The sequence below is a fragment of the Acartia tonsa genome, chromosome 13 (genome assembly GCF_053477335.1).
Source record: "Acartia tonsa isolate MP-2025a chromosome 13, ASM5347733v1, whole genome shotgun sequence".
In the NCBI taxonomy this organism is placed as follows: Eukaryota; Metazoa; Arthropoda; class Copepoda; order Calanoida; family Acartiidae; genus Acartia; species Acartia tonsa.
The window spans coordinates 28,759,944-28,787,373 of NC_137272.1; the positions used below are offsets into that span (position 1 = coordinate 28,759,944).

The following is a 27,430-nucleotide window of genomic DNA, read 5'->3' on the forward strand; positions in this document are numbered from 1 at the left end:
ATGTATTTTTTATAGGCCCTGGGAATGTTTCTAACTACTTTGGAGGAGGGTACCATCTTCATCCAAAGAAAAAATGACCATCCCCCTTTTTTTACTTTTTCAAAATTAAACTGAAATTAAAAATAGTGTTGGACATGTCATTGTTGCATATTAACCAACTGAATAAAAGAAGGCTTGTAGAGTAGCTCTGGTAGCTTAAAGAATCTACCGTTTCAACTTAACATAAATGTAACGGGTTTAATACATATAAATGGTGATTTATACATAAGGGTGTACTTATACATATATATTCATAGCTAGAACAATTTTAGCAACACCCTTAATCTTGTATTTAACAAGGATGATAACAAGGATATATACAGCGAAGCTCAATCAGTAATTAGTATGCTCTACTTTTTTAGGAATCAATTTTTTAAGCAATTTTATCCTAGGATTTTTTTTCAAATTATTTATAAAATCACCTGGTCTAAAATAACCACATATATTTTCTGATAATTATTTATGCCTTATTATGATTTAAAATAGGGGGGGGGGGGTTAATGCAGACATCTCGTAATCAATGTATAAAGGGCACTTAAAAACGATTTTTGATCTGAAATTTTGCATGAGTATTCCTTTGTAGGTCTGTTTTCCCTAGATCGAACAAAAAGTTGAAAAAGTAACGGCTAACGGCTCAGCCGTTTAGCCGTTTTTTGGCTATTTTTAGGGCAAATCTGTCATAAAATACGTAGAAATCAACATTTTAAAACATATTTTTGCTTTAAATCATGTGAAATGATACAAAAAAACATTTTTTTAGATTTCTAGTACCAGCAACTACCGGCTAGAATCGTTTGAAAACGTTTTGGAGCAGCAAAGAGTATTATGTGGAGATAGGTTTCGTGATGGATTTGCATAGAAAAAAGCCAAAAAAATTGCTAAACGGCTGAGCCGCCAGCCGTTAGCCGTTACTTTTCAACTTTTTGTTCGATTTAGGGAAAATAGACCTACCAATGCAAAGATTACTCATGCAAAATTTCAGATCGAAAATCGAATTCTAAGTGCCATTTATTCATTGATTACGAGATGGTTGCATTAAACCATATATACTTTCTGGTAATTATTTTATGTTTGCTACGCTTAAGTATTATTCTTTAATTTTAGAGGATTTTTATTTTATTGTTTTAAAGCAATATAATAGTTCTAAGAGGTTAGAATTTATTGAAATACTTTTAAAAATTGATCGATTACTTTTGAATTGTAAGAGGGCTGTATTGAAAATAATAGAAATTAAGAATTTTTTTTGAAAATAAATAGAAATTAAGGATTTGTAGTCAGTAATTAGCTACCTTAACTTTCATCTATTGTATTCTATGGCACTCATATCAATGATAAAACTATTGAAGGATTTTCAGTCAGTAATTAGCTACCTTAACTTTCATCTATTGTATTCTATGGCACTCATATCAATGATAAACCTATTGAAGGATTTTCAGTCAGTAATTAGCTACCTAAACTTTCATCTATTGTATTCTATGGCACTCATATCAATGATAAACCTCTTGAAGGATTTTCAGTTAGTAATTAGCTACCTTAACTTTCATCTATTGTATTCTATGGCACTCATATCAATGATAAACCTATTGAAGGATTTTCAGTCAGTAATTTGCTACCTAAACTTTCATCTATTGTATTCTATGGCACTCATATCAATGATAAACCTATTAAAGGATTTTCAGTCAGTAATTTGCTACCTAAACTTTCATCTATTGTATTCTATGGCACTCATATCAATGATAAACCTATTGAAGGATTTTCAGTCAGTAATTTGCTACCTAAACTTTCATCTATTGTATTCTATGGCACTCATATCAATGATAAAACTATTAAATGATTAGCACTCACACTGGTCGCCGGAAGGGAAAAGCAGTTTTTTGAAAGGGGCTATCTGAGATTATTACAGATTATGATATATACATATATAGACTAATGAAAAATGCAAAAAACGAAATCAAAAGCGTTCCTTCTTGGGAGAAAATCCGGGAAAAAGATTTTAGCTATTTTTAACCTAAAATTCACTCTGGCAATCCTGCAAAAAATGTACAGACATTTTAAAAATGGCATTGCTCAGCACCTAGAAGTGGTAGAAAAATGCTAAGTATACCATTGGAAAGCTTATAACCTCTAGTTTCAATATTGGTATATAACGTTTTTGTATAATTATTGGTTTTTGACCTATCCTCTGAAGTATACACAAGCTTTGAAAATGCAGCTTTTTCCTTGAATTTAAAGTTTAATACTTGTTACACAAACCTTTTAAAAATTATATTGCTAGAGTTATATACTTATTTTATATGTATATATTTGTATATTTTAGGTACTTTGGGTACTTTCAATTTTTGCTTAATTAAAAATTGTCTTTGAAATGTGTATAGTTTGTAGTAAGAACCAAGGAGGGAGGGTAAAAATTTGTACACTTATAGGCAATGAAATTCAGTATAAAATTTTGCCTTGGATGTTTTTGGGCTTGTTGTTATAGCCATTAACCTGATTCTTTTTGTAAAATCTCTTGTATGAATAAATATACCAGTAAACCTAATGTTTGGTATTTTCCTTCAAGGGGTTAGTGGGGTAAAATTGTACCCAAAACTACTAAAACTTTAAGTTCTGGGCTTATATTTAGAGATATCAAGCTGATTTTATTAAAGTATACTTTTTTTTCATAATTTAGCCAAGTAGCCACTTTTTATTTCATTTTGGCACTTTCCTCCTTGGGGCTAGTGGGGTAGAACACTCCTCAAAACACTAAAATTTAAGCCTTTAAGGCTTGAGCTTATTTATCGAGATATCAAGCTGATTTTTTAATGTTAACTTTTTCACATAATTGAGTTAAGTAGCAGCTAAAGATTTCATTTTCTAGGGGGTAGTGGGGTGAAAGACCCCCCAATAATTAAGTTATAAGATCTAAAGGGGGGGGGGGGAGTTTAGGTGAACTGAAATTAGTTTCCGAATGTAAACACATTTTCCTAGGTGTTTCCCAATCCTATCTCAATATTTGCTACTAGCTAAAAAACCTTCAAACTTCCAAAAAAAAATCAAAATTTGAAAAATTAAAACTTTGAATGTATAATGAATAAATCGTTAATACATTCAAATTTTGATTTTTTTTTTGAAGTTTGAAGGTTTTTTAGCTAGTAGCAAATATTAAGATAGGATTGGGAAACACCTAGGAAAATGTGTTCACATTCGGAAACTAATTTCAGTTCATCGGAGTTTATATACTTTTAGAAATTTGGTACAAAATGTTGCTCTAGATGTTTGGGCTTGTTGTTATAGTTATCAACCTGATTATTTTTGTAAAATCTCTTATATCCTATTATATAAAGTAGTAAGCGTTTTTTGTCTGTAGAAAGGATCTCTGTAACCGCTGGACAGATATGGTCCTTCTATACCGTGTAGCTTCTCATAGGTACTGGGAAAGTTTCTAACTATTTTGGAGGAGGGTACAATCACCCTCCCAAGGGAAATCACCCTGAAAAAATGAACCCTTCCCATTTTTAAAAACTTTCCTTTTAATAAGTACAATTGAAAGTAGAGGGGTCACCTTCACCACAAGGGCCTCTAGAGTCCTCTAGGGGCGTAACCGCTAGTGATTGAATATACCAGAAAGTCTGAGGTTTTGGCACTTTCCTTCGAGGGGTTAGTGGGATAAACTGACCCCAAAACTACTAAAACTTTAAGTTCTGGGCTTATTTTTAAAAATATTGGGCTGATTTTGTTAATGAAAACTTTTTTCAATTAACTGAACTAAATCATCATTAGATTTCAATTAGGCACTTTCTTTCAAGGACTATATCATTTTTTTCAATTATGTGAAATATGTTTTCATCAAAGTTCAACATGATATCTTTGAAAATAAGCTCAGAACTCATAATTTGGATGTGTTTTACCCCACTAGACTCAAGAAGGAAAGTGCCATAAGGAAATCTGTAATAGCTACTAATTAAATTATGTAAAATATGTTTATATTAAAAAATTAGGGGCTTGTAGGGCTTTTTTACCCCACAAGCCCCTAGAAGGAAAGTGCCAAAATTCTATTTTTTACAGGTTTAAGTTTTACAGGTAGATCTATTCATATAAGAAAATTTTAAAAAATAATCATTTAATAACTATAACAACAAGTCCAAACAGCCTGGGCAAAATCTGTTACTGACTTATGATTTTAATGTTTTAGGGAGTGTTTTACCCCACTAGCCCCAAGAAGGAAAGTGCCAAAATGAAAAATTAAAACTTAAATTAAAAAATCATCTTGACATCTTTAAAAATAGGCTCATAACTTATAGTTTTAGTGTTTTGGGGGGTGTTATAACCCACTAGCACCAAAGAGGAAAGTACCAAATGAAATCTCCAGTGACTACTTGGCTTAATTATGTAAAAAAAGTTTACATAAAAAAATCAGCTTGATATCTCTAAAACTAAGCTAAGACTTTAGATTTTAGTGTTTTTGAAGCTGTTTTACCCCACTAGCCCCCAGAAGAAAAGTGCCAAAATTTAATTTTCAAAGATTTGCTGGCAGATTATATCATATAAAAGATACAAACTATGCACATTTCAAAGACAATTTTTAATTAAGCTAAAATTGAAAGTACCCAAAGTACCTAAAATATACAAATATCTATAATACAAAGTAGCTTGATGTCTGTCCGTCTGTCTGTCCATCCCTTAAGATCTTGGTAACCTCTGAACCAATAAGATTTAAGGTTTGTGTAACAAGTATCAAACTTAAAATTCAAGAAAAAAATGCATTTTTGAAACTTGTGTATACTTCAGAGGATAGCTAAAAAACTAATAATAGTACAAAAACGCTGTATACCAATATGAAAACTAGAGGTTATAAGCTTTCCAATGGTATGCTTAGCATTTTTCTACCACTTCTATGTGCTGAGCAATGACATGTTTAAAATGTCTGTATATTTTTTGCAGGCTTGCCAATGTGAATTTTAGGTTAAAAATAGCTAAAATCTTTTTCCCGGATTTTCTCCTAAGAAGGAACGCTTTTGATTTCGTTTTTCATTAGTCTATATATGTATATATCAGAATCTGTAATAATCTCAGATAGCCCCTTTCAAAAAACTGCTTTTTCCTTCCGGCGACTAGTGACTCAGTAATTAGCTACCTTAACTTTCATCTATTGTATTCTATGGCACTCATATCAATGATAAACCTATTGAAGGATTTTCAGTCAGTAATTTGCTACCTAAACTTTCATCTATTGTATTCTATGGCACTCATATCAATGATAAACCTATTGAACAATTTTCCGTCAGTAATTAGCTACCTAAACTTTCATCTATTGTATTCTATGGCACTCATATCAATGATAAAACTATTAAAGGATTGGCACTCAGTAATTAGCTACTCTAACTTTCATCTATTGTATTCTATGGCATCCATATCCTTATAATAAAGTAACATGATATTTTGTCTGTCTGTACCGAAGAATCTCGCTAACTTGCTGAAGCGATATGGTTCTCCTTTACATGATAGCTTCTCAAAAGTCCTGGGAAGGTTTGTAACTAATTTGGGGGAGGGTACTATCACCCTCCCGAGAAAATATTAACTATTATAGGGGGTATAAACTTAAAAATCATTGGCTACCCCCCACACTAAAATAAAAGAAAAATACAAGTTGTTACTTTTGGAGAGCAGCTATTCTTTAACTAGGCCAGTCTATCTTAACGACTCTACGTTTTATTGTTGATTGACTAATTTTAAAGTTTATAAACATAGATTGCATGCAGCTTGATAAACTCTCTAATAAATTATTTCATATTTAGTGATTGATTTACAATACCTGTTAATCAATTCAGGTTTTACAATTTTGTAGTTTTTGATTTATAAACTGCTTTTAGCAGGGACGGAGAGGACATTGGACTGTTTTTTGCATTAGTCCCTAAAGTTTTATAATAACGTTTTCTTATTCGTTGGCTTAAAAACTTTGATGACCTTTATTTTAAATGTTTTGTTCATTAATCCGAGTGTCTATACGTTTCAACCACTAATTGTAACTTACAGAAAGGGGTAATTTTATGCATCATCATTGGGGCTGCACATCCCTGTAAATCTCTGGTTATTAGTCTGTTATTGCTGAACTACTTGTGAACATTATTACCCTTGTTCAAGTTTGCATATTAATAAATTCTTTAATTGTTGATAATTTTAAAGTCATATTACAATTGTAAAGTCATGTTTTGATAAGAAATTGGGTTTTCAGCACTAGGACAATTTTTATGCAATATAAGCGAAGAAAAGTAATAAAAAGTTGTCAAATTTCTCAAACACATCATTTAGCTAAAAAAAACTTTTAGTACTTTTACATTTTGATTGGTCGGTTCATAGAAGATTCCAAACTAATAAACCAATAATTTAATCTACAGAAGGGGCAATTTCACTTATTATTATTGGAGATGTATATAATTCTTTTTCTCGTATTCATTTCATTCGGCACCACGGGGCTAAAAAAACTAGTTTTAATCTTATAATTGTACATTCTATATCCGCGGAAAGCCGTTTATAATACGATACGAGAAATAACTATTCCATTGTCCTGGCATTGGCATAAATTAAAACACATCAAGAGAAACCAACTAAAACCTAAATTCGAGAATAGTCCCTTTCATGGCAACGTCCCTTAAGGGGCGATTCGTTTTATTTTCAAATGGCTATTTATAGGTTATTTTAGGTTAGGTTAGGTTAGATTGGGTTAGGCAATTGGCCCCTCAGGGTTAGAGCCCCCCTAGAGAAAACCTACTGTGAAAAATACGAAGAATCGCTCCTTAAGGGGCATTGCCACGAAAGGGACTATACCCCTAAATTGTAAAGAAGCTGCGCTTCTAAATGGCAGTTACAGAAAGGGCCGGGCGGGTGGGGAATATTACACAATGAGAAAGCATTTTTTGTAAGTTAGGAATTTATTATATCAATGTTTTCATTCACATAACTTCTTTTTCTTATTTGTTCATATTTATTTTGAAAATAAAACAAACGTTTGAATTAAATCCGTTTACACAAAGAAAGACCTTAAAATGTCCTTAAAAGCGAAAATATTTCTAAAATTTTTACTGTCCGTCTGTCAAAAGCGTTTTTTGGGAAACAGGTTTTTGGCTTTAATTTAATATAGAAGAAAACCTAAATATTTTTTTGTTGGGGGCATTTTTTCAGTACGTTGTTACATGAACAGTGGGTTTATTACCTGAAAAGCCCAAAATAATCGGTTGCGGGATTTGTGAGATCTTAATGGACGGACAATTTCCGTTATAATCTATCTATAATACAAAGTAGAACGATGTCTGTCTGTCTGGCTGTCTGTTTGTCTGTCTGTTTGTTTGTCTGTCTGTTTGTAGCAAAGGATCTCGCTAACCGCTGAACCGATCGGGTTCTCCTTTACAGGGTAGCTTCTCATAGGTCCCGGGAAGGTTTATAACTATTTTTTGTGGGGTGGGACACCCCCAACCCCCCCAAAAAATGAAAAATACCCCCCCCCCCCAAAAAAAAATTTTCTTTTTAAAACTAAAATTAAAATAGTGGGGCGACTACTACCCCCCCCCACAAAAAAAAAATTCCTCCCCCAAAAAATTTTTTTAAAAATTTTCTTTTAAATCTAAAATACGAAAAATTGGTTTGATTAATCCTCTTGGGGCAAAGCCCCTAGAGACTAGGGGCGAAGCCGCTAGTATTAATATAACAAACGGCAGCACCCCTTCCAATGGCATCATCCTATAATTTAAAAAAAAAATAGATTTAAAAACAGACGAAAATCCTTACTACTTTATATAAAAGGATAGAATATGCAGTAATGTAATTTTGTTGTACTGTCAAAGTTTTCGGATAACAGACACATTTTCTGTAAAAATATTTACATTCAACAAAATAGCAATTAAATCAATATAACATTGAACTAAAGAGTTGAACTATGGGGATTCCTGTAACGGTAATGTATAGTTTTCTTCTTCAAACTTTTACATAATAGGATTATCATTTTAACTTTATTCAAAAGTGTTTATTCTTAATACATGTAAGTATAAGTTATTGGAGTAGTATATCGTAATATTCAGAAAAGTTAATTATTTTTGTTGTTGTCTGAAACTTAAGATCTCAGAAATTGCAGGTCGGAATGAGTTGTACTCTTCAGGAAATCTTTATAATTGTCTTGGCTTTAGGTTATAGGCTATTCTTGACCCTTGCCGCACTGGCCTTTGATGCTATGGGCGTAGTATTTAGTATATAATAAATTCTTCCAAATTAAGCATACATTTTTGTTTTGCCTGTTTGTTTTCTTCGCATTTATGAATTTTATCCTCCATGTTTTATTAAATTTTTAAGAATATTTATTCCCTGCCCTGTAAGTTGCATGTTAATTATGATGTAAGCTTTTCCAAAAGATTATTAACATTTTTATTCAACTATCCAACTAAATTTTGTCTAGATTCACACAAAAACTAAGAAAAATTGACTCTTTTAATCCTGAAGAAGTTTAGCAAGAACGATAATTATCATGTCTTTAAAAAAAAAACAGTTTAGTAGCTTTCTATAGGTAAACTATACTGTCTATAAATGTGACTCTTTCACTGGATATTTGCTTTTATTTAATCTGTAAAATTGGCCAATAAATAAAAAAAATACAGTAGTTTTAGATAACTTACTTATAAAGGGTGTGTTTTTTATTCATCTATGATTCTAAACTCTGAAAAGGATGACAGCAACCATTAAGAAAAGCCCTGGAAGTGAAGGACAAACGAAGATTAACTGTTGTAGAGTGTCAGAACTGAATAAGCAGAATATAAAAGTTTTAACAAAATATTACGTAAATTTGTTGCAAAACTGTTCAAAGGATATTCTTACATTTTTAGGACTTGATTATAAAGATGCTTTGCTTATAATATTCTACTTTGTTGTTCTATGAATCAGTATTTAAAAAAATCAGATATATAGGATAATTATATCACACAAAAAATGTCAAAAAAGTTAAAATTCAACATGATTTAAATGAACGTACAAACATTTTGGTAACGATTATAGAGTTGCTACGCTTTTAAGTCGTACCTTACTATTATAGGAATCATATTAAAAAGTTTAAAATCGAAAGGACAATTCTAACATATTTAAATTAAGTAAAAGAGGTAGCCGATACGGACGTAAAGACCAACCCTAATTACAGAAAAGCTTCGCTATCAAAATTAACCAAACCAAAAATCAACTGTTTTTAGGAAACATTAATTTTGATTTTTATAACAAAATTTTCAGCAGAAGGTTATTCATTAAGTAAAATTTATAGCTCCAGGCGAGAAAATTTAGATGTTTTTAGAAAAAATTAAAATACCTAAGGTTATATAATTATTTTTCTCGTATTCATTTGAATCCGGTGGATAGGAACCGGTTCTCATGAATACGAAAAAACTATGTCTAGCATCGTATTATATCCAGTTTTCTACGAATATATAAATGTACAATCACAAGATTAAAACTAGTTTTAATCTTATAATTGTACATTCTATATCCGCGGAAAGCCGTTTATAATACGATACGAGAAATAACTATTCTAGTATGGTTTCAAAACCGATTAATATCCGCTAGATTGGAACTGGTTCTGTTTAGTGTTATAGACAAATAACCATTGTAAAGCTTTACGGAAAATGGACATTTATAAAAATTAATTACGCAAAAAATCACTTGCACATCTTAAAGTCATGAGTGACAGGTTTGAAAGATATCTGTGATGTGTGCATTCTCTTAAAAACATTAAAAGTATTTGGAAACCTCGATATAAGTTAATCATTACTTTATATAATAGAATCCTGAGTTACACATTTGTCAAAACATACCGATATGTTTCTCCTTTACAGAGCAGTTTTTATAGGTCCATGGAAGGTTTATAACTATTTTGGGGGGAAGGATACCACCACCAACCTCCAAAGAAAAATCACCCCTTGTAAAAAGTTTTTCTTTATCTAATACACTTATTTTTACATAAATTCTCGTACTTTTTTAGCCTTAAAGTTTAAATTCTTGATTATCGCAAAATTTAATCTTCCAAAGTATTGTAATTACACAATTTTTTAATGACTTTCAATTATTCAATTTTCCTTTCTTCAAGATAATTTTATATTTAACATTTCCATTGATAAGACAAATATGGCTTTTAACAATTGACTGTTTTAATTTTTCTTTGACAAGAATGTAGATAGGAAGAGTTTGAATAAATTGGACGATACCATAGCTTTTTTAGTCTTTATGCCTTTTAAATTTAAAATTGCTCTTGCTCCTATACTTGAAGTCAAAAATACCCTTATTTTCTATTGCTATTATTCTTAACTATAGGGTGAGCAAAAAAAATGCGTACCTTTTTAAAATTTGTGTTGCGCGGCTTGTGTTAATGGTAGAAAAAATGGTATGCATACCGTTAGAACCGCTATGGACTCTAGTTTTAGGAAATATATATAATCGATTTGTGTGCTACGCATATGATTTACTCGCAAGTCAAGTTTTAAGTCAGTTGGGACATTTCAACTCGTAGCTCCTAAACTATGCGTAGCACACAAATCGATTTTATATTTCCTAAAACTAGACTCCATAGCGGTTGTAACGTTTTGCATACCTTTTTTCTACCATTAACACAAGCCACGCAATTTGAATTTTTAAAAGGTACGCATTTTTTCCTCACCCTTTATTCTAACTAGGGTGGTGACGCAGTTAAATATCCTCAAACCATCCCTGACTTTAATATAAGAATATATTTGAAGCTTTCTAAACTGGAGAAATCAATCAGTTAAATTGTTAGCGATATATAAGGAGAAATCATAAAAAAACTGAAATCCTTTTTTATCTCATTTATTTACAGCAAGCTATAAGAGCTAACGGTATATTAGAAAATTTTTGTTGAGGCTTCCTAGTGGAGAATAAGCGATATTTTTTAGCAAAAGCGAAGCTTTTCTATGATTAGGGTCGGTCCGTCCGTACGTCCGTCCATCCGTCTGAAACAGATAGATACCATGTACGCACGTCCAGTTTAAACATGTTGATTTTTTACTTTTTTAACAACAAATTTTTATGTAATCTAATTATCCAAATGTTCTAATTTTTGGTATACTGATTCCTGGGACAACAAAGTACAATATCATAAGCAAAACAACTCTTTAATCAAGTCCTTAAAATGTAAGTATGTCCATAAACAATATCCTGTATCAAGAAGTTTTTCAACAAATTTACTCACATTTTGCTTTGACTCTTATTTATTTATATTCTGACTAGCGGCTACGCCCCTAGAGGCCTCTAGTGGCACTTTGAATGTTTTTTTATCTAAAATAATTAATAAGAGAAATAATTGGTTTATGTTTCGTTCAAGTCTCTTTTTTGGGAAGGGGTATTTTTTTCTAGGGGTGATTTCTCTTGGGAGGGTGGTGGTACCGTCCCCCCCAAAATAGTTATAAACCTTTCCAGGACCTATGAGAATCTACCCTGTAAAGGAGAACCCGATCGGTTCAGCGGTTAGCGAGATCCTTCGGTACAAACATAAAAACACACAGACACACAAACATCCTGTTACTTTATTATAAGGATTATTCAGTTATGACACTATACAAGTATTACTGTCCGTTTGTCCTATCGTTTCAGAGCTTTGCTTTTATGGATGTTGTCTTACTTGTTTTTTATGTAAATTAACTTACATATAAAGTGTCACAGTTTTGCATTCTACCCAGAATTAAATTTGAAAGATTTTCAATGTTCGTATGTTTCACAAAAAAATCATAAATCGTCGCATAAATCTAGAGAACAACATTTAACAATATTTTTTTATGTCTTCGAAACCGATTAATATCCGGTGGATTAGTACCGGTCCTCAGCCGTACTGAATAGTTATGTATAGCATCGTATCATATCCAGTTTTTATAAAATGTACAAAATTTAGCCCGTGCCTTCGGCATCTTGGGGCTGCAAAAACTGGTTTAAACCTAGTAATTGTTCATTTTTATAAGCGCGGAAAGCTGTTTTTAATACGATGCAATAAATAAATATTAGTTTACTGTTGGTTTGTGGAAACATCTAAACTTTACCATTTTTGTCCCTAAAATGGTGGTGTGATTATTTTTGCATAATATTCATGCTTTCAATATTCACATTCAGGGAGAGAGGGAACACTGGATAGTAAATTATACTGGTACCCAAAGTTTCTCATTAGCCCAAAACTTTGGGTACTTTTATTGAATGTTGATCGATTGGTTCCAAATTAGTAGTGTGCAAACTACAAAAGGGGTTATTTTTGTTTATCACCATTATCAATATTTCGTCCATTGTCTTATCCCTTAAGATCCCTGCATTCAATGCTCTTCCTTACTATGGTTTACAGTTAGCTAGTTTTATAGGTGACAGGCAAATTATGGGTCTGGTTTTGAACTGTACTTTTTCCTCAAGTTTTTCAAATATTTTCAAAAGAGTTCAATAGCATAAAAATGATTTTTAAACAATTACTGATTATTGCGTTGAATTCCCTAGAGGCCTCCAGAGCATAAGGGAAGATTTTTTTGATTAGTTTATAAATAAATATAAACCTTGCATGGACCTATGGGTAGCTTCACAGTAGAGGTTCAGTGGTTATCGAAATACTTCGATTCAAACTGACATACATCCTGACAGATATAAGCAGAATTATAGGGGAGATTATTTTATCATAAACTGTCTTTCCATGTATCCATGATTTATTTGATTAAGTTAGGGTTGGTTTAATTGGGCATTGAAATCCCACAGCGTTATTACATTCTGCCTGCAGTGTTTAGCACATTTATACCATTGTGAATATAGTTACTAAACCCGTAAGTTGTTACAATCCATATATTATAACTTGTATATTGCACCAGATTTTCGTGTACTCTGATAAAGTTATGCTTGCAGCTGGCTAAAATAACGATACCCCCACGCTTTACCCCTTTACCCCAACACATTCCTATCTACGGTATGAAGAAACTGACCAATAAATAAGGTTTATATAATAAACTAAATTGACGACAAATTTTCCCTTGTCAATATATCCACGTATATGATATATCCAATGTTGTCACACGTCAGTTTTACAACCTATGTCAAGCCAAAAATAAATTCTATGTATGTTCTAAGTTTACCAAATTCAAATTATATGTGTAAATAAATAATATGCTTTACAGTATGGCTTTAAACCGATGAATATCTGCTGGATTAGAACTAATTCTGAGCCTTACTTAAAAATCGTATTATCTATCGTATTATAGATTTTTACACAACTAATAAAATAAAAATGTTGACTAACAAAACTGGGATTAATGGATCTACTGCAGTTCACGGTAAAAAATTGCTGGTAACGAATATTGCCAAAAATCTATGAATTTAAAGGCTGCTAGCTGCCAAACGGCTGAACGTAAATATCATGCCCGCACACTGTTTTAATCGGCATAAGAAGACCTACAAATAATCTGGAATATCCATAAATCAATAATGCATAATTATCTCGCAGTGCAGAGAAATGCGCGAAAAAAGCCTATTTTACGCGTTTTTTCTTCAGTGAATCTTTCCCTGTGCATCATTGGATCTTGGCTATTCCAGATTATTTGTAGGCCTTCTTATACCGCTTAAAATGGTGTGCGGGTATGATCTGTACGTTCAGCCGTTTGGCAGCTAGCAGCCTTTAAAATTAATAGATTTTTAGCAATATTTGTTACCAGCCATATTTTACCGTGAACTGCAGTAGATCCATCTTTTTAGTTTAATTTTATTTTTTGAAGAAAGAAAGGGGTAAGCCATTGGCCGATAAATTGATGTACATTGTACATTCCATATGATATTACATAAAATTACCCTTTCTGTAAATTATTGGTTTAAACACTCAACTTTATAAACCAACCAATAAAAAATTACTTTAGTCACCAAAACTGTTAAGCCACCGATCGAGGGAACATGTTCATAAAGTTTGGGAACCCGTTTATTTCACCGCCAATATCTCCTCTCTACCGAGTGTTAATTTTTCTTTCTTTCAGGTTCCGCCGTGAGAGTCAGGAGGTTTGGGAGGAGATTAACAAGAAAGAGGAAAATGAGGAGGTTGAAGTCAAGATAAAGGTTACTACCCCCAACCCCCTATTTTCTAAACAAATTTAAAATTGGGGTAGGGAGGTGATTTTTCTCCATGATTCAATAGTGCAAGTGACTTTACGGTGCCCTTACCGTTCGGGGCTACTCTGAACCCAATGTAACCTAACCCAAGTACGCGGAAAACTACATCCCCTCCAATTATTTCAATATTTGGGTAGGACTCTTTGATGGAAACCGCGCGCCGCAAATAGGCATTGAATAACACTGCCATTTTTCTATTGAAAATAAAAAAAAATCTGTGTTAGTATTGTTTTGAGAGTTGTAAACATTGATGTTAATTTTTCAGAAGTTGAGTTTGACAGAAAGGTTATCCCAATCAGGTGAATATATTTACTAGTGAAGATACCCTATAATTCTCTATGCTCTGTTTTTGCTATTGGGGTTAAAAAACTGTATTAATCTTATGATTTTTCATTTTAATATCCGCGGAAAGCTGTCCATAATACGGTGCGATAAATAACTATTAATAAATTGCTTTACTTGAAAATAATATAAAAATATTTTATCAGGAACAAAACCAGTTGTAACAACTCCCTCCAGATCACGTGATCCTGTCAAGTTGATAACACCCATCAGACAACCAGCTAATAAGTGAGTGTTATAGCAAAATTATCTTACCTCTTAATGAGAAAGCCTAAAATGTCAGGTGTGACGTCATAAAAATCCATCTCTTTTTGGGGGGTTTCCTTTCCTACTTCTCCTCTTATCCCTCCTTTTTAGACGTATTTTTATGACGTCACACGAGACATTTTAGACTTTCTCCTCTTAAATTACCTCTTGTTTATCTAGTTTCTCTTTTAATGTATGAAAGTAAAATGATGACTCAAGGATCTCGCAAAATACTGAACCGATATGGTTCTTCTTTACAGTAAAGCTTCTCAATGATCCAGGGAAGGTTTACAATTATTTTGTGGGGAGTATACCGCCACCTTCACTAAAGAAATCACTCCCAGATTTCCCCAAACATTTTTTTTCTTTTTGAAAAGTGTAAAGTCGACGTTTTTCCCCCCATCGATGCCTGGACATAACCCTTTATTACAGAGTAATTGCACTACTTAAAGATGTTTTGGTGCTTCCATTTAAACTTATTTTTTAACTCTCACACCCCCAACCCTATTTAAAAATATTTATAGCGCCTGCGGGAGGCTCTATCTTTTCATGGAACTATCCCTACAAGGCTTTGCTAACCTTAACCGAACCTAACTTAACCTAACCTTAAATGAGCATAAAACTTTTATAAAAATATTAAGGGGCGTTTCGTTGCATTTTCACATAGTTTTTGATAGATTATTTTAGGTTAGGTGATTGCCCTGCAGGGTTAGGCAATTGGCCCTACAAGGCTTGATCCCCTCGTAGGGGCTAGAAATAGGATAAAACCTACTGAGAAAATACGACGAGACGCCTCTTAAGAGGCGTTGTCACGAAAGGGACTATACCCGTTTTTTATTGTAGGGAATCCGAATTGTTCCCCAAGAAGGTGAAGAGTAAATTTATCAAGACTAGGCCTGCCTCTTGGGAAAAAGATTTTGAAAAGGTAAATACATTTTCTAAGTTTCCCCCAAAGTGTTTAGTTGGGCATTGAACCCCCCTTTATTTGGAAATAAAGAGGAGGCAGGACAGGCCCCACAGGATTAAGGAATCGCAGGAAAAGGCCATGTAATGAACAAACTTCTCCTCCCCATAATTTTTTATTTAAAATTAATGTTGGGAGGGAGGGTGGAGGGTGAATTTATTGCTCGATAGTCACTTTGAGAGAAACTACCATTCAATTAGCAAAAACAGTTTTTGAGAATGATATTAACATCTCCGAAAGAAAAATCACCCCTAGAAAAAAATTAACTCCACAAAAATTAATTAAACCAAAAATTTTAAATAGGGGGACGGGGTAGACTTTTTTACCCACCTCAAGTGCCTTTAAAAATAATAGAAGATATATCTATGTTTTAAAGACATGCATAAATATATGTGCTTTCAGGAAGAAAAAGAAGCAGAACCACCAAAGCCTAAGGTAAATACCAAGGAAGGAGGGGACAATGGACTGTAAATCATACTGGTACCCAAAGTTTTAAAGCACCCTTTCATATTTGTGGCTTACAAACTATTCATTTTAAATTTGTATGTTCAAACTAGCAGTGCCAAAACTTTACAACTATTAATTTTGGTATTTAGAATGGGTTATATTGTTTATCATCATTTGGAATTTGATTTGAATAAAAAAGACCCAAAATTTGATAATCTAAAAATAAAAAATGATCCAAATCTTTTTTTTTTTAAATTACAGACAGAAAAGCCTACCATCCGAAGATTGAGTGAAAGAACCAAACTTGCCCAGGCTAGAAAGATCTAATTTTGTGACAGTCTAATTAACATTTATTTACACAATGGATATACAATACTTGGATATAGTGAAAGATTCTCGCATACCCTGATAAAATGTTTCTCCCAGCTGGCTTTAACTCCATCCCTTTCCCTAACCATGGAACCATGGAGGAACGTATTGACCAATAGTTTAGAACTATAGTAGCAACCTAAATAGAGGACAAAAATTCCCAAAGTCACAATATCCACCTATTTTATATCCATTATTTACACATTGGCAATTATTCTGGAAATTATTGTAGGATTTACAGGGACAAGGAATATGGCATCTTCAGAAAAACTAAGAACAATAATGTTATTTTAGCATACATTGTTGAAAGAAATGCTTTAATTATCTAATTTTGTATCAAATTTTTGCTATTTTCTTGTCTTTGAATAAATTGTTTTTTTTTATTTGATTTCTTATTTCTTGAATGTAATGGCAAAGGTGGCAAATAATTTTGTAGATATCTCGTAATAGAGGCATTAAGTTTGATTAGGAAAATCCCAGGAAAGCAAAAATATATTGTTCCTATCAGTTTCAGAGATCTTTAGCACCAGACAAAAAACTTTACTACTTTCTATCATAGGATGTATGTAGGAAGATATACAATTACTTGGATATTGCACCAGATTTTTGCCTACTCCAATAACTTGGTACTTCTAGCTGGCTAATATAAAAATACCTCCTATCCACCCATTTACTGAAGGAACATACTAAATTATAAATAAGGACTATAGTAGCAACCTAAATTGACAACAAAATTTTCAGTGTCATAATATCCACGTATATTATATCCATAACAATAGAAACCTTAAACGAAGTTTTAACTTATTACTACCCTAAAAACTTTTGTTACGAGAGCTCTACAAAATCAGGGCTACCTTTCCATTAGATCTTTTCAAGAAAATACCCTTTTTCGAATTTCAATCTTCTGCTAACCTAAAAAGTTACTTTAGGGGCCTAGAAATATATGTACAAAATTTCAGCTCTCTATCTCTACTGGCGACCTAGCGCCAGGCATGTAAAATATCAACAGATAACGGTTAGCACGGCGGTTTTAACAATATCTCAGTAATGTGCAGGTTTTCAGCTCTTCTGCATATTTCAATTTAAACACATAAGGCCAAAGATATTATATCCAAAAAATCTTTTGTCAAAGTCTACTCTAGACCTAGCGCCAGTCAGTTTTCTAAAATCATGCATTTTATACCTGTGAAAAATGAAATCGCCAGCGCTAGGTGTAAAGTAGACTTTGACAAAAGATTTTTGGGATATCATATCTTAGGCCTTATGTGTTTAAGTTGAAATATGCAGAACACCTAAATTCACCTTCCAAGCCACTCTTTAAGCATTTTAATTTTTTTTTTGAAATAACGGGATTTCAAAATTGCCTTTTGAAAAGGCCTAAAAAATATCTTTTTTTGTCCCTTTTTACACTGTATATAGTTACAACTTATTAAGATATTATTCTCAGTTAAAAAAAAATTGGCGCTTCCAGCACCAAAACCGGCAAAAACAGGCAGTTAAACTTCTGAACCCCTACTTAACCCCCTGACAGACCCCCCCTCTATCTCGGCTCCTGTTACAGATAGAGATGTAAAACTTTTTTCTTGTTGTTCATGTGTATTTTTAGAGAATTACTTTTTCTAGTCATAGTGGTCAGACCGCTCCTTATCTGCTTTTTAGCGTCCAGCCGCTAAATATTAAAACAGCTGTAGAGCGGCCAATTTTAAAGCTAAGAAAACCAAATTTTATGACAAACTATTATTTTTTTATAATAAAAAAATACCTTTTTTGACCATCGCCGAAAAACGACAAATAACGGAAACCACCAATTTTGGCGGTAAAACGGCCAATTTTAAAGCTAAGGAAACCAAATTTTATGACAAACTATTATTTTTTAACGGCCAATTTTAAAGCTAAGAAACCAAAATTTTATGACAAACTATTATTTTTTATAATAAAAAAATACCTTTTTTGACCATCGCCGAAAAACGACAAATAACGGAAACAGCCAATTTTGGTGGTAAAACGGCGGTTGGCACGCTAAATAATATTTTTATCTGTTTATAGTTACAACTTATTAAGATATTATTCTCAGTTTAAAAAAATTGGCGCTTCCAGCACCCAAACCGGCAAAAACAGGCAGTTAAACTTCTGTATCCCTACCTAACCCCATAACAGACCCCCCTCTATCTCGGCTCCTGTTACAGATAGAGACGTAAAACTTTTTTCTGTTGGTTCATGTGTATTTTTAGAGAAAATTACTTTTTCTAGTCATAGCGGTCAGACTGATCCTTATCCGCTTTTTAGCAGCCAACCGCTAAATATTAAAAAAGCTGTAGAGCGGCCATTTTTTAAGCTAGGAAAACCAAATTTTATGACGAGCAATTATTTTTCATAACAAAAAAAAATGCTTTTTCTGACCATCGCCAAAAAACGACAAATAACAGAAACCGCCAATTTCGGTGGTAAAATGGTGGTTGGTGGCGCCAATTAATATTTTTATCTTTTTATGATCACAATAAAAGACTACATACAAAAATTGGCTGATTAAGGTCTGGAAAGGGTCAAGACAGTTAATTGTTTAAACTAATGTAATAGATTTTTATTTTAGTCAGATGCCAGACGCAGACAATTAAAAAAAATAACATTTAGAAATATTATCAATTTGTCTACAAAGGGTTAACAACAAAATCAAAATATACAAATCTAATTATTAAAAACATCAAGATGATCTTTTCTATAAATTTTATTTGTAAAGCATTGATATTTTTATCAAATAATATGACAATGATGACAATATTAATAAGTGATTAAATACAGACAAAAAATAGGATGACAACATCCATAAAGACAAAGCTCTAAGATCAGAAGTAAGGACAACTCTCTTGTAATTACTTTTGTAATATTTAATCAACCTTAGTAAAAAATAAGATGAAAATTAGGTGTTCAGGTATGATCCAGCAGGATATAATCCTCCTAGTCTTCAAATAACTTTGAATGGCTCCAGTGAATTTATTTTTTTACTCATAGACTTAAAATTGTAAAATCAAGCTTATCTTACATGCCTACATGACATATTAAATTTTTTTTTTAAATCAGCTGTTGTTTCCAGCTGACCGCAGCCAGTGGCGGCATTCCATGTAAGCTTCAAATCAATTAAATTTTTTGATAAATATATATTATTTCTTGAGTAATAATAAACTTCCGTGAATAGTAAGGCCATGACCGTTTGGCCACTCCTTGACCGATTTTTAACTGATTTGTTATTTCCTACCTGTAGTTTTGCCGTTTTTAAGCTGCCAGTAGCGGAATTCTAAAACAGCTCTAGACCAGCCAATTTTTGTATGTAGTCTTTATTGTGATCATAAACAGATAAAACTAGTGCCGCAAACCGCCGTTTTACCGCCGAAATTGGCGGTTTCCGTTATTTGTCGTTTTTTGGCGATGGTCAGAAAAAGCATTTTTTTTGTTATGAAAAATAATTGCTCGTCATAAAATTTGGTTTTCCTAGCTTTAAAATTGGCCGCTCTACAGCTTTTTTAATATTTAGTGGCTGGCTGCTAAAAAGCGGATAAGGAGCAGTCTGACCGCTATGACTAGAAAAAGTAATTTTCTCTAAAAATACACATGAACCAACAGAAAAAAGTTTTACGCCTCTATCTGTAACAGGAGCCGAGATAGAGGGGGGTCTGTTATGGGGTTATGTAGGGATACAGAAGTTTAACTGCCTGTTTTTGCTGGTTTGGGTGCTGGAAGCGCCAATTTTTTTTTTTAACTGAGAATAATATCTTAATAAGTTGTAACTATAAACAGATAAAAATATTATTTAGCGCCGCCAACCGCCAGTTTACCGCCAAAATTGGCGGTTTCCGTTATTTGTCGTTTTTTGGCGATGGTTAAAAAAGGTATTTTTTTATTATAAAAAATAATAGTTTGTCATAAAATTTGGTTTTCTTAGCTTTAAAATTGGCCGCTCTACAGCTGTTTTAATATTTAGCGACTGGCTGCTAAAAAGCTGATAAGGAGCGGTCTGACCGCTATGACTAGAAAAAGTAATTCTCTAAAAATACACATGAACAACCAGAAAAAAAGTTTTGCGTCTCTATCTGTAACAGGAGCCGAGATAGAGGGGGGGTCTGTCAGGGGGTTAAGTAGGGGTTCAGAAGTTTAACTGCCTGTTTTTGCCGGTTTTAGTGCTGGAAGCGCCAATTTTTTTTTAACTATATAAAATAATATAATAATAAATAATATCTTAATAAGTTGTAACTATATACAGTGAAATAAGGGACAAAAAAAGATATTTTTTAGGCCTTTTCAAAAGGCAGTTTTGAAATCCCGTTATTTAAAAAAAAAATTAAAATGCTTAGAGAATGGCTTGGAAGGTGAATTTAGGTGTTCTGCATATTTCAACTTAAACACATAAGGCCTAAGATATGATATCCCAAAAATCTTTTGTCAAAGTCTACTCTACACCTAGCGCTGGCGATTTCATTTTTCACAGGTATAAAATGCATGATTTTAGAAAACTGACTGGCGCTAGGTCTAGAGTAGACTTTGACAAAAGATTTTTTGGATATAATATCTTTGGCCTTATGTGTTTAAATTGAAATATGCAGAAGAGCTGAAAACCTGCACATTACTGAGATATTGTTAAAACCGCCGTGCTACCGTTATCTCACTGCGAATTTTAAAAGAAAAAAAGTTGACCCTTAAAATTCCACCTTAAAGTGATACTTTTCTAATAGTTTATAGTCCACTAAGTCGTAAGCAGTAAAAATTAAAATCCATTAAGTCCCTTCTAACAAGATATTGGCAACTTTTTGCACACATTTTCGCAAACGGCAATTATTTCCTTTATTTGGAGTTTTGGTTAATAACATTTTCATAAAAGTTTTCAGTAATAATCATTTAAGATCCATTGTTGAGAAGAAATGACTGAAAAAGTGTGTTTCCATGCAAAATAAGCTTAAAATCTAATGATTTTAAAAATTAGCGATTTAATAGTAAAAAAAAAATATTTTTAACTTTTTGATAGCCTGAATATGTTTAATTTAGTTTTTTCATATAATTTATTCTTTAAAAAGACAGGCATATTCTTTCAGATTTGAAAAAAATTTAAAAAATTAAAAATCGGAATTAATCAAAATTAATCTATAGCCTTTAAAAAATACTTTTGATATTTTTAACCTATATAATCAATAAAATCAATGGAAAATAAAATATTTTTATAAAACAAACTTTTGGAAAAGGTTTAAGATAACTTCATAAAAGTAGCATTTAAACTGTTTTTAACCTATTTTTAAAACATATATAAAAAATATACTATGACACCAGTAGAATTAAACTGCAGAGCCTAAATTTGAATTAAGTCCCCAATTAACTTTTTTGAGGGGATTTAAAAATTAATTTTACTGTTGCTGTGGTCATTTTTGATCAGAGCAAAAGGTCTTTTTTTATTTGGGTAAAATTCGTAGCTTTTAGAGTGTTTTGCTTCATATATATAGTATTCTGGTATAGAGTAAAATTAGGCCTTTTGATTTCATCTAAATTATTTCATTAAAAACTTAATTCTTTACAATATATCAATGAATTAACTTTATCGTGCTTGTTTTCCATCACTTATTTAAAACACAAAAAAATTGGCTGTAAAGGGTTAAATAGTGAAAGATGACAACAAATGTTTACGCAATATAACAAATTTTTTTTTGTCACATATACAAATATGATAAAATATAAGATTATTCAAACTTATTTTTTTAAATATTTTTAAAAAGCATGTATCTTTTATGTGTATAGTTCTCATTCTTTTCATTTTAATTAAATAAAAATTATTTAACTACATTGGAAATAAGTCACTTTGTGAAAACACTCTTTTTTGAATTGTAAAAAACTGAAATGAAACAAGGATTCTAATTGGTTCAGACTTCAGAATAATATGTTTTATTTTAATGTTAAATTTCTTCTATATAAATTATTGTTTTAGAAAAAAAATTAATTGCATCGAACAGAGTAGAGTTTTTATTATTGTATTGATATAATCTGAATCACATCAAATTGTTCTGTAAGAAACAATTTAACCCTAAACTAAAAAATGCTTTTGCTTCCATCAAAATGATCACAGCAACATATAAAATTGATTTTTAAATCCCCCAAAAAAAGTTTATTGGGGACTTAATTCAAATTTGGGCTCTGCAGTCTGATTCTACTGGTTTCATAGTATATTTTTGATATATGATAAAAAAATAGGTTAAAAACAGTTTAAGTAGAATATTTTTCTTGTCTTTTAAAAAAATGCAAATTAAACATAGTTAACGACTATTTAATTAGCAAGAATGGTAATAAAATATTTCAATAACTGCTTAAACCTTTTTGTGGCCATGTTATTTACTTAAACAGAAATTCTATTTTGTCAGAATTATAAAAATAATGAAGTATTTTCAAAAAAGCTTGCAAAATGAACGTAATTTTATCAAACTTCCTCACAGTTTATAGAGGGTATTGTTGTAAAATGTTAATTATCAAAATAAAATCTTCAATTTAAAACGTTTAAAACACCTAAAAGTAAATTCTAAGCAAAATTAGATTTATTTCCTAGATTTAGAGTAGCTGCGCTACTTAAAAAAACATCTAGTATTAAAACCAATCAGCTGATCAAATTGCTATAGACATTATTTGTTGGGTTGTTATTAACTGAAACATTTATTTTCTTTTTAATTCTAAAACGATGCTTGCCATGCTAAAAACGCTACGCCCCCAGCAATCATTATGGGCACTAGAATTTAATCCCCTCTATTTTTTAATTTAAGTTTTACAAAAAAAACAAGGACCACATCTGTTCAGCGGATAACGAGTTCCTTTGCTAGAGACAGATATACATACATCCCGTTATTTCCATATAAGGACTAGCGGCTACGTACCCTTAAATCCTCTAGGGACACTTGGGGATAGGAAGGGGAGGGAGGGGGGGTGGGAGTGGAGAGTCGCAACTATACTTAAGATTATAGTTTTTCAAAAATTTTAGAGGGTTATTTTTTGTTAGGAGCAATTTTTATATTGTGGAGGTACCCTTTCCCAAAATAGTTATAAACATGGCCAGGACATATGTATATAAAGCTTTAATGTAAAGAAAAACCATATCTGTCTAGCAGTTAGCGAGATCCTTTGAGACAAATAGATAAATAGACATCATGTTACTGTTATATAAGGATAAAAATCAAAGAACCCAAGCTTTTTTGGGATTCAAATTAAAAAAAGAGTTATGCGACAGGTTTGTGGGTAAAATGATGCACGGAGTATCAAAATGCAGTTTCACACTAACTTGAAACTTATATTGTGGGATCAGAACAAAAATTTTAGTATTATTTTTTTATGAACATTCTTCTTATTAATATTTTTGACAAACTGAATTTGTGATATATTTTTATTCATGAAAGTACCCCCTTGCAAAAATTTCAGAACAAACTAACATGCTAAAATTTATTGGGTTATACTTTGATCATTGTCAAAATAAAACATTTATGACAACAACCATTAGTAGCAAAGCACAAAAAATCTTGTAATGGTCAAATGCACAAAGTGAGAGCAGATGTTAAGTTTTCTTAACAAATACAAATGAGAGGAGAGAATATGTAATATGTCTTTTGAAGCATGACCAACAGACAGACAAAAAGGCATTGTAAAGAATAAATGTCAAAAGAATCTTCACTGAATATTTCAGCTGTCTCCAATAAGACCTAAGAAAATTACATTTTCCCCTTAGTGTTACGGACTAACTAACACACAGAAAAAGTGAATTATAGAGTAGCTTCACCACTAAAGATTTGATTCTGAATAGTATTAGCTCAAACACCCTCTCACTCCTAAACAAAGCAGCTTCACATTGCTGAAATCTAATATGAATTATCATAAACATTAACAGTCCTTTTAAAGAAGATTGTAATTATAGAGTAGCAGCACTTAACTACTTAACTATAATTAAAGAAGAAAGTTATTTGTAGATACAAATTTATTTAAATATGCTCTGATGAAAATTCAATTGTAGCTCTCAGTAGAAAATAAAATATTAATAAAAAATAAAATAAAGGCAGCCGTTAGTAATATTTAAGTAAAAAAGGACCTAAAAACAAAGGTTGTTAAATAAAAGGATGAAGAAAGCGAAAATTTACTTTGACTCACTTATAGTCGGAAATTTATTATCAAACAGGGGACATACACAGAAATTTTAAGACCTCTAGCTCTAATAGTGGCTCAGATAATAGGGGAGGGGGCGTCGAACACCACCCCCTCACCCCCGACCGATAAAGATGCGGCAAGGGGCCCGACTGTTAAGAATTAAGTAAATTATACAATATGTCATTTAGTCAAATTTCAAACAAATATTTTTTCATTAATTCATTTATAAAAATCAATATTATAAATATGAACTCACAAAGAGACGTTGTATGTTATCATAATACATTTAGTCTGCTATGTAAAACAAAACAAATTTTTTTCTTCTTTCATTACAGGGATGACACTGGTACAAAAAAAAACAAAAAAAAATAAATTATTTTTAATTTAATTTGATATTACCGTACAATATTTTTTTATATACATAATTTAAGAAATATATTCATAACATCTTCACCTGTCATAAAGACGACATATAAAATCAACATCCTGATAAGGATATTAAAGTTTATGTTAAAAATTTTCAAATTCATTTTATGCTTAAGAAGGAACGAGAAGGAATTGAATCTCAACATTAACTTGTTATTTTGCTTGTATATTTATCATATTTGTTTACAGTTTATTGGTAAAGTTTGGTAATACTTTATTTCGAGTCTATCATGCAGTGATCTGTTGATATTTTACATGCCTGGCGCTAGGTCGCCAGTAGAGATAGAGAGCTAAAATTTTGTACATATATTTCTAGGCCCCTAAAGTAACTTTTTAGGTTAGCAGAAGATTGAAATTCGAAAAAGTGTATTTTCATGAAAAGATCTACTTTCCATATATCGCACTTTATTAATATTGTATGTTTTACCAATAACCCAAAACAAAATTATTTTTTTTAAATCTTGCAGCTAACAATTTTTTATATATATTTTCTTTTACCTTTTTGCTTTTAAAACACTTTATACATTTGTAATGAATTTTTAAATTGTAAAATTGCCTCTTTTATGCTCTCTTAATTTACCCAATGCAATGTATATAAATCAAACAAAAAGAAAAAAAGTTGGTGAAGATTTTTTAGCTAAATTAACCTAAAAATTCATATCACCTAAAAATTCGGCTTTCTCTCTAGTAAGCACAAGGACAAGACCCTCCATTTATTTTGAAATAAATTAAACTTAGGGGTTATGGGTTTCTGTCCTCGCTAGGCACTTTGGGAAGAAAGAATTTATATTCTCGTATTCATTCGAATCCGGTGGATAGGAACCGGTTCTCATCAATACGAAAAAACTATGTCTAGCATCGTATTATATCCAGCTTTCTACGAATATAAAAATGTACAATCATAAGATTAAAACCAATTTTTTCAGCCCGTGCCTTCGGCACCCTTGGGTTAAAAAAACTTGTTTTAATCTTATAATTGTACATTCTATATCCGCGGAAAGCGGTTTATAATACGATGAAAGAAATAACTATTCCTTTTTTAGTAGCGAAGCTACTCTATAATTCACTTGGTCCGTCCGTCCGTCCGTCAGTCAGTCCGTCCGTAACGCTATGGGGGAAACGTGATTTTCTCGGCTCCTATTCAAGATAGACAGCTGAAATTTTTAGTGAAGATTCCTATGACATATGCCCATATAATCTATACATTGTTTTGTCTGTCTGTCTGTTAATTGGGGTGCTAGATCGATTCCTAGATTTTTACGTTTTTGTAATTTTCTCGATTCCTGTTTAAGATAAATGGCTGGAATTTTCAGGGATTGAATAAATTTAGATTTTACATATTCCGATTAAGTTTTATTTAGATGCTTTTATTGGTTGGGGTGCTAGATCGATTCCTAGATTTTTAAGTTTTCATGATTTTTTCAATCCCTATACAAGATAGGCAGTTGTAATTTTCAGGGATTTAACAAGTTTACACTCTACATATTTCCATTAATTTTCATTAAGATACCTTTATTGGTTAGGGTGCTAGATCGATTCCTAGTTTTTCAAGTTTTTGTGATTTTTTCAACTCCTGTTCAAGATAAACGGTTGGATTTTTTAGTGATTAATTAAGCCAACATTCTTCAAATTTTAACAAAGTTTTTTTTAAAGACTTACTATATTTTGGGGTGCTAAATCGAATTTTAGATTTTAACGTTTTTCTTATTAGCTTAATGCTTCAAAAGACCATTATACAATATACATTTTTAAAAGGTTTCGTGATTTTTATTATTGAAGTTTTTTTTTACATACTCTATAGATCATTTCCGGTTGTCTATTTATAATTTTTGAGCTTCGCTACTTATGGATGTTGTCATCCTTGTTAAATAATAAATTACATATTTCGACTGGCATTTGTATTATTATTAAACTTTAACATATATGAAATATACATATATTTTACAATTAATATTTTTTTTGTTTTTAAAGCAAACTGAGGCATGTTAGAATTGTCCTATCAATATCAAACTTCAAAAAATGATGGTTTAAATAGTAATACATAACATGATTACCCTATTCCTATGATTTGAGGAATATGGATTACAAGGATAATTTGGTTGTTAATAGCGAAGCATTTCTATATTCACGTCTTAAAATATTATTTCAGATATTTATTAAGCGGCCTGTAATTTGGTAATTTTGGGATAGATTTGTAAGGAATAATGTTGAACTTTAAATGAGTTGTTACTATAAAATTGTTAATGTTCTTATGTCTATCCTTCATATTAATTGACTGACTATTGAGCTTCGCTTTTATGGATGTTGTCATCC

General features: G+C 31.6%; 1 protein-coding gene across 2 annotated transcripts in view; it reads left to right on the forward strand.

The window, feature by feature from the left end:
- The window catches only part of LOC145335138 (uncharacterized), a 30,377-nt gene extending 13,363 nt beyond the window's left edge, over positions 1-17,014 (forward strand). The window contains exons 2-7 of one of the 2 annotated variants that reach the window (XM_080180869.1): positions 14,040-14,118; positions 14,438-14,471; positions 14,661-14,742; positions 15,604-15,685; positions 16,127-16,159; positions 16,433-17,014. In XM_080180869.1, the coding sequence (XP_080036995.1) occupies positions 14,040-14,118; positions 14,438-14,471; positions 14,661-14,742; positions 15,604-15,685; positions 16,127-16,159; positions 16,433-16,498 (376 nt within the window). In that variant the 3' untranslated portion in view covers positions 16,499-17,014. The remainder of the gene's footprint in view (positions 1-14,039; positions 14,119-14,437; positions 14,472-14,660; positions 14,743-15,603; positions 15,686-16,126; positions 16,160-16,432) is intronic. The other variant, XM_080180871.1, reaches the window with a different exon arrangement.
- Positions 17,015-27,430: the final 10,416 nt, after the last annotated feature.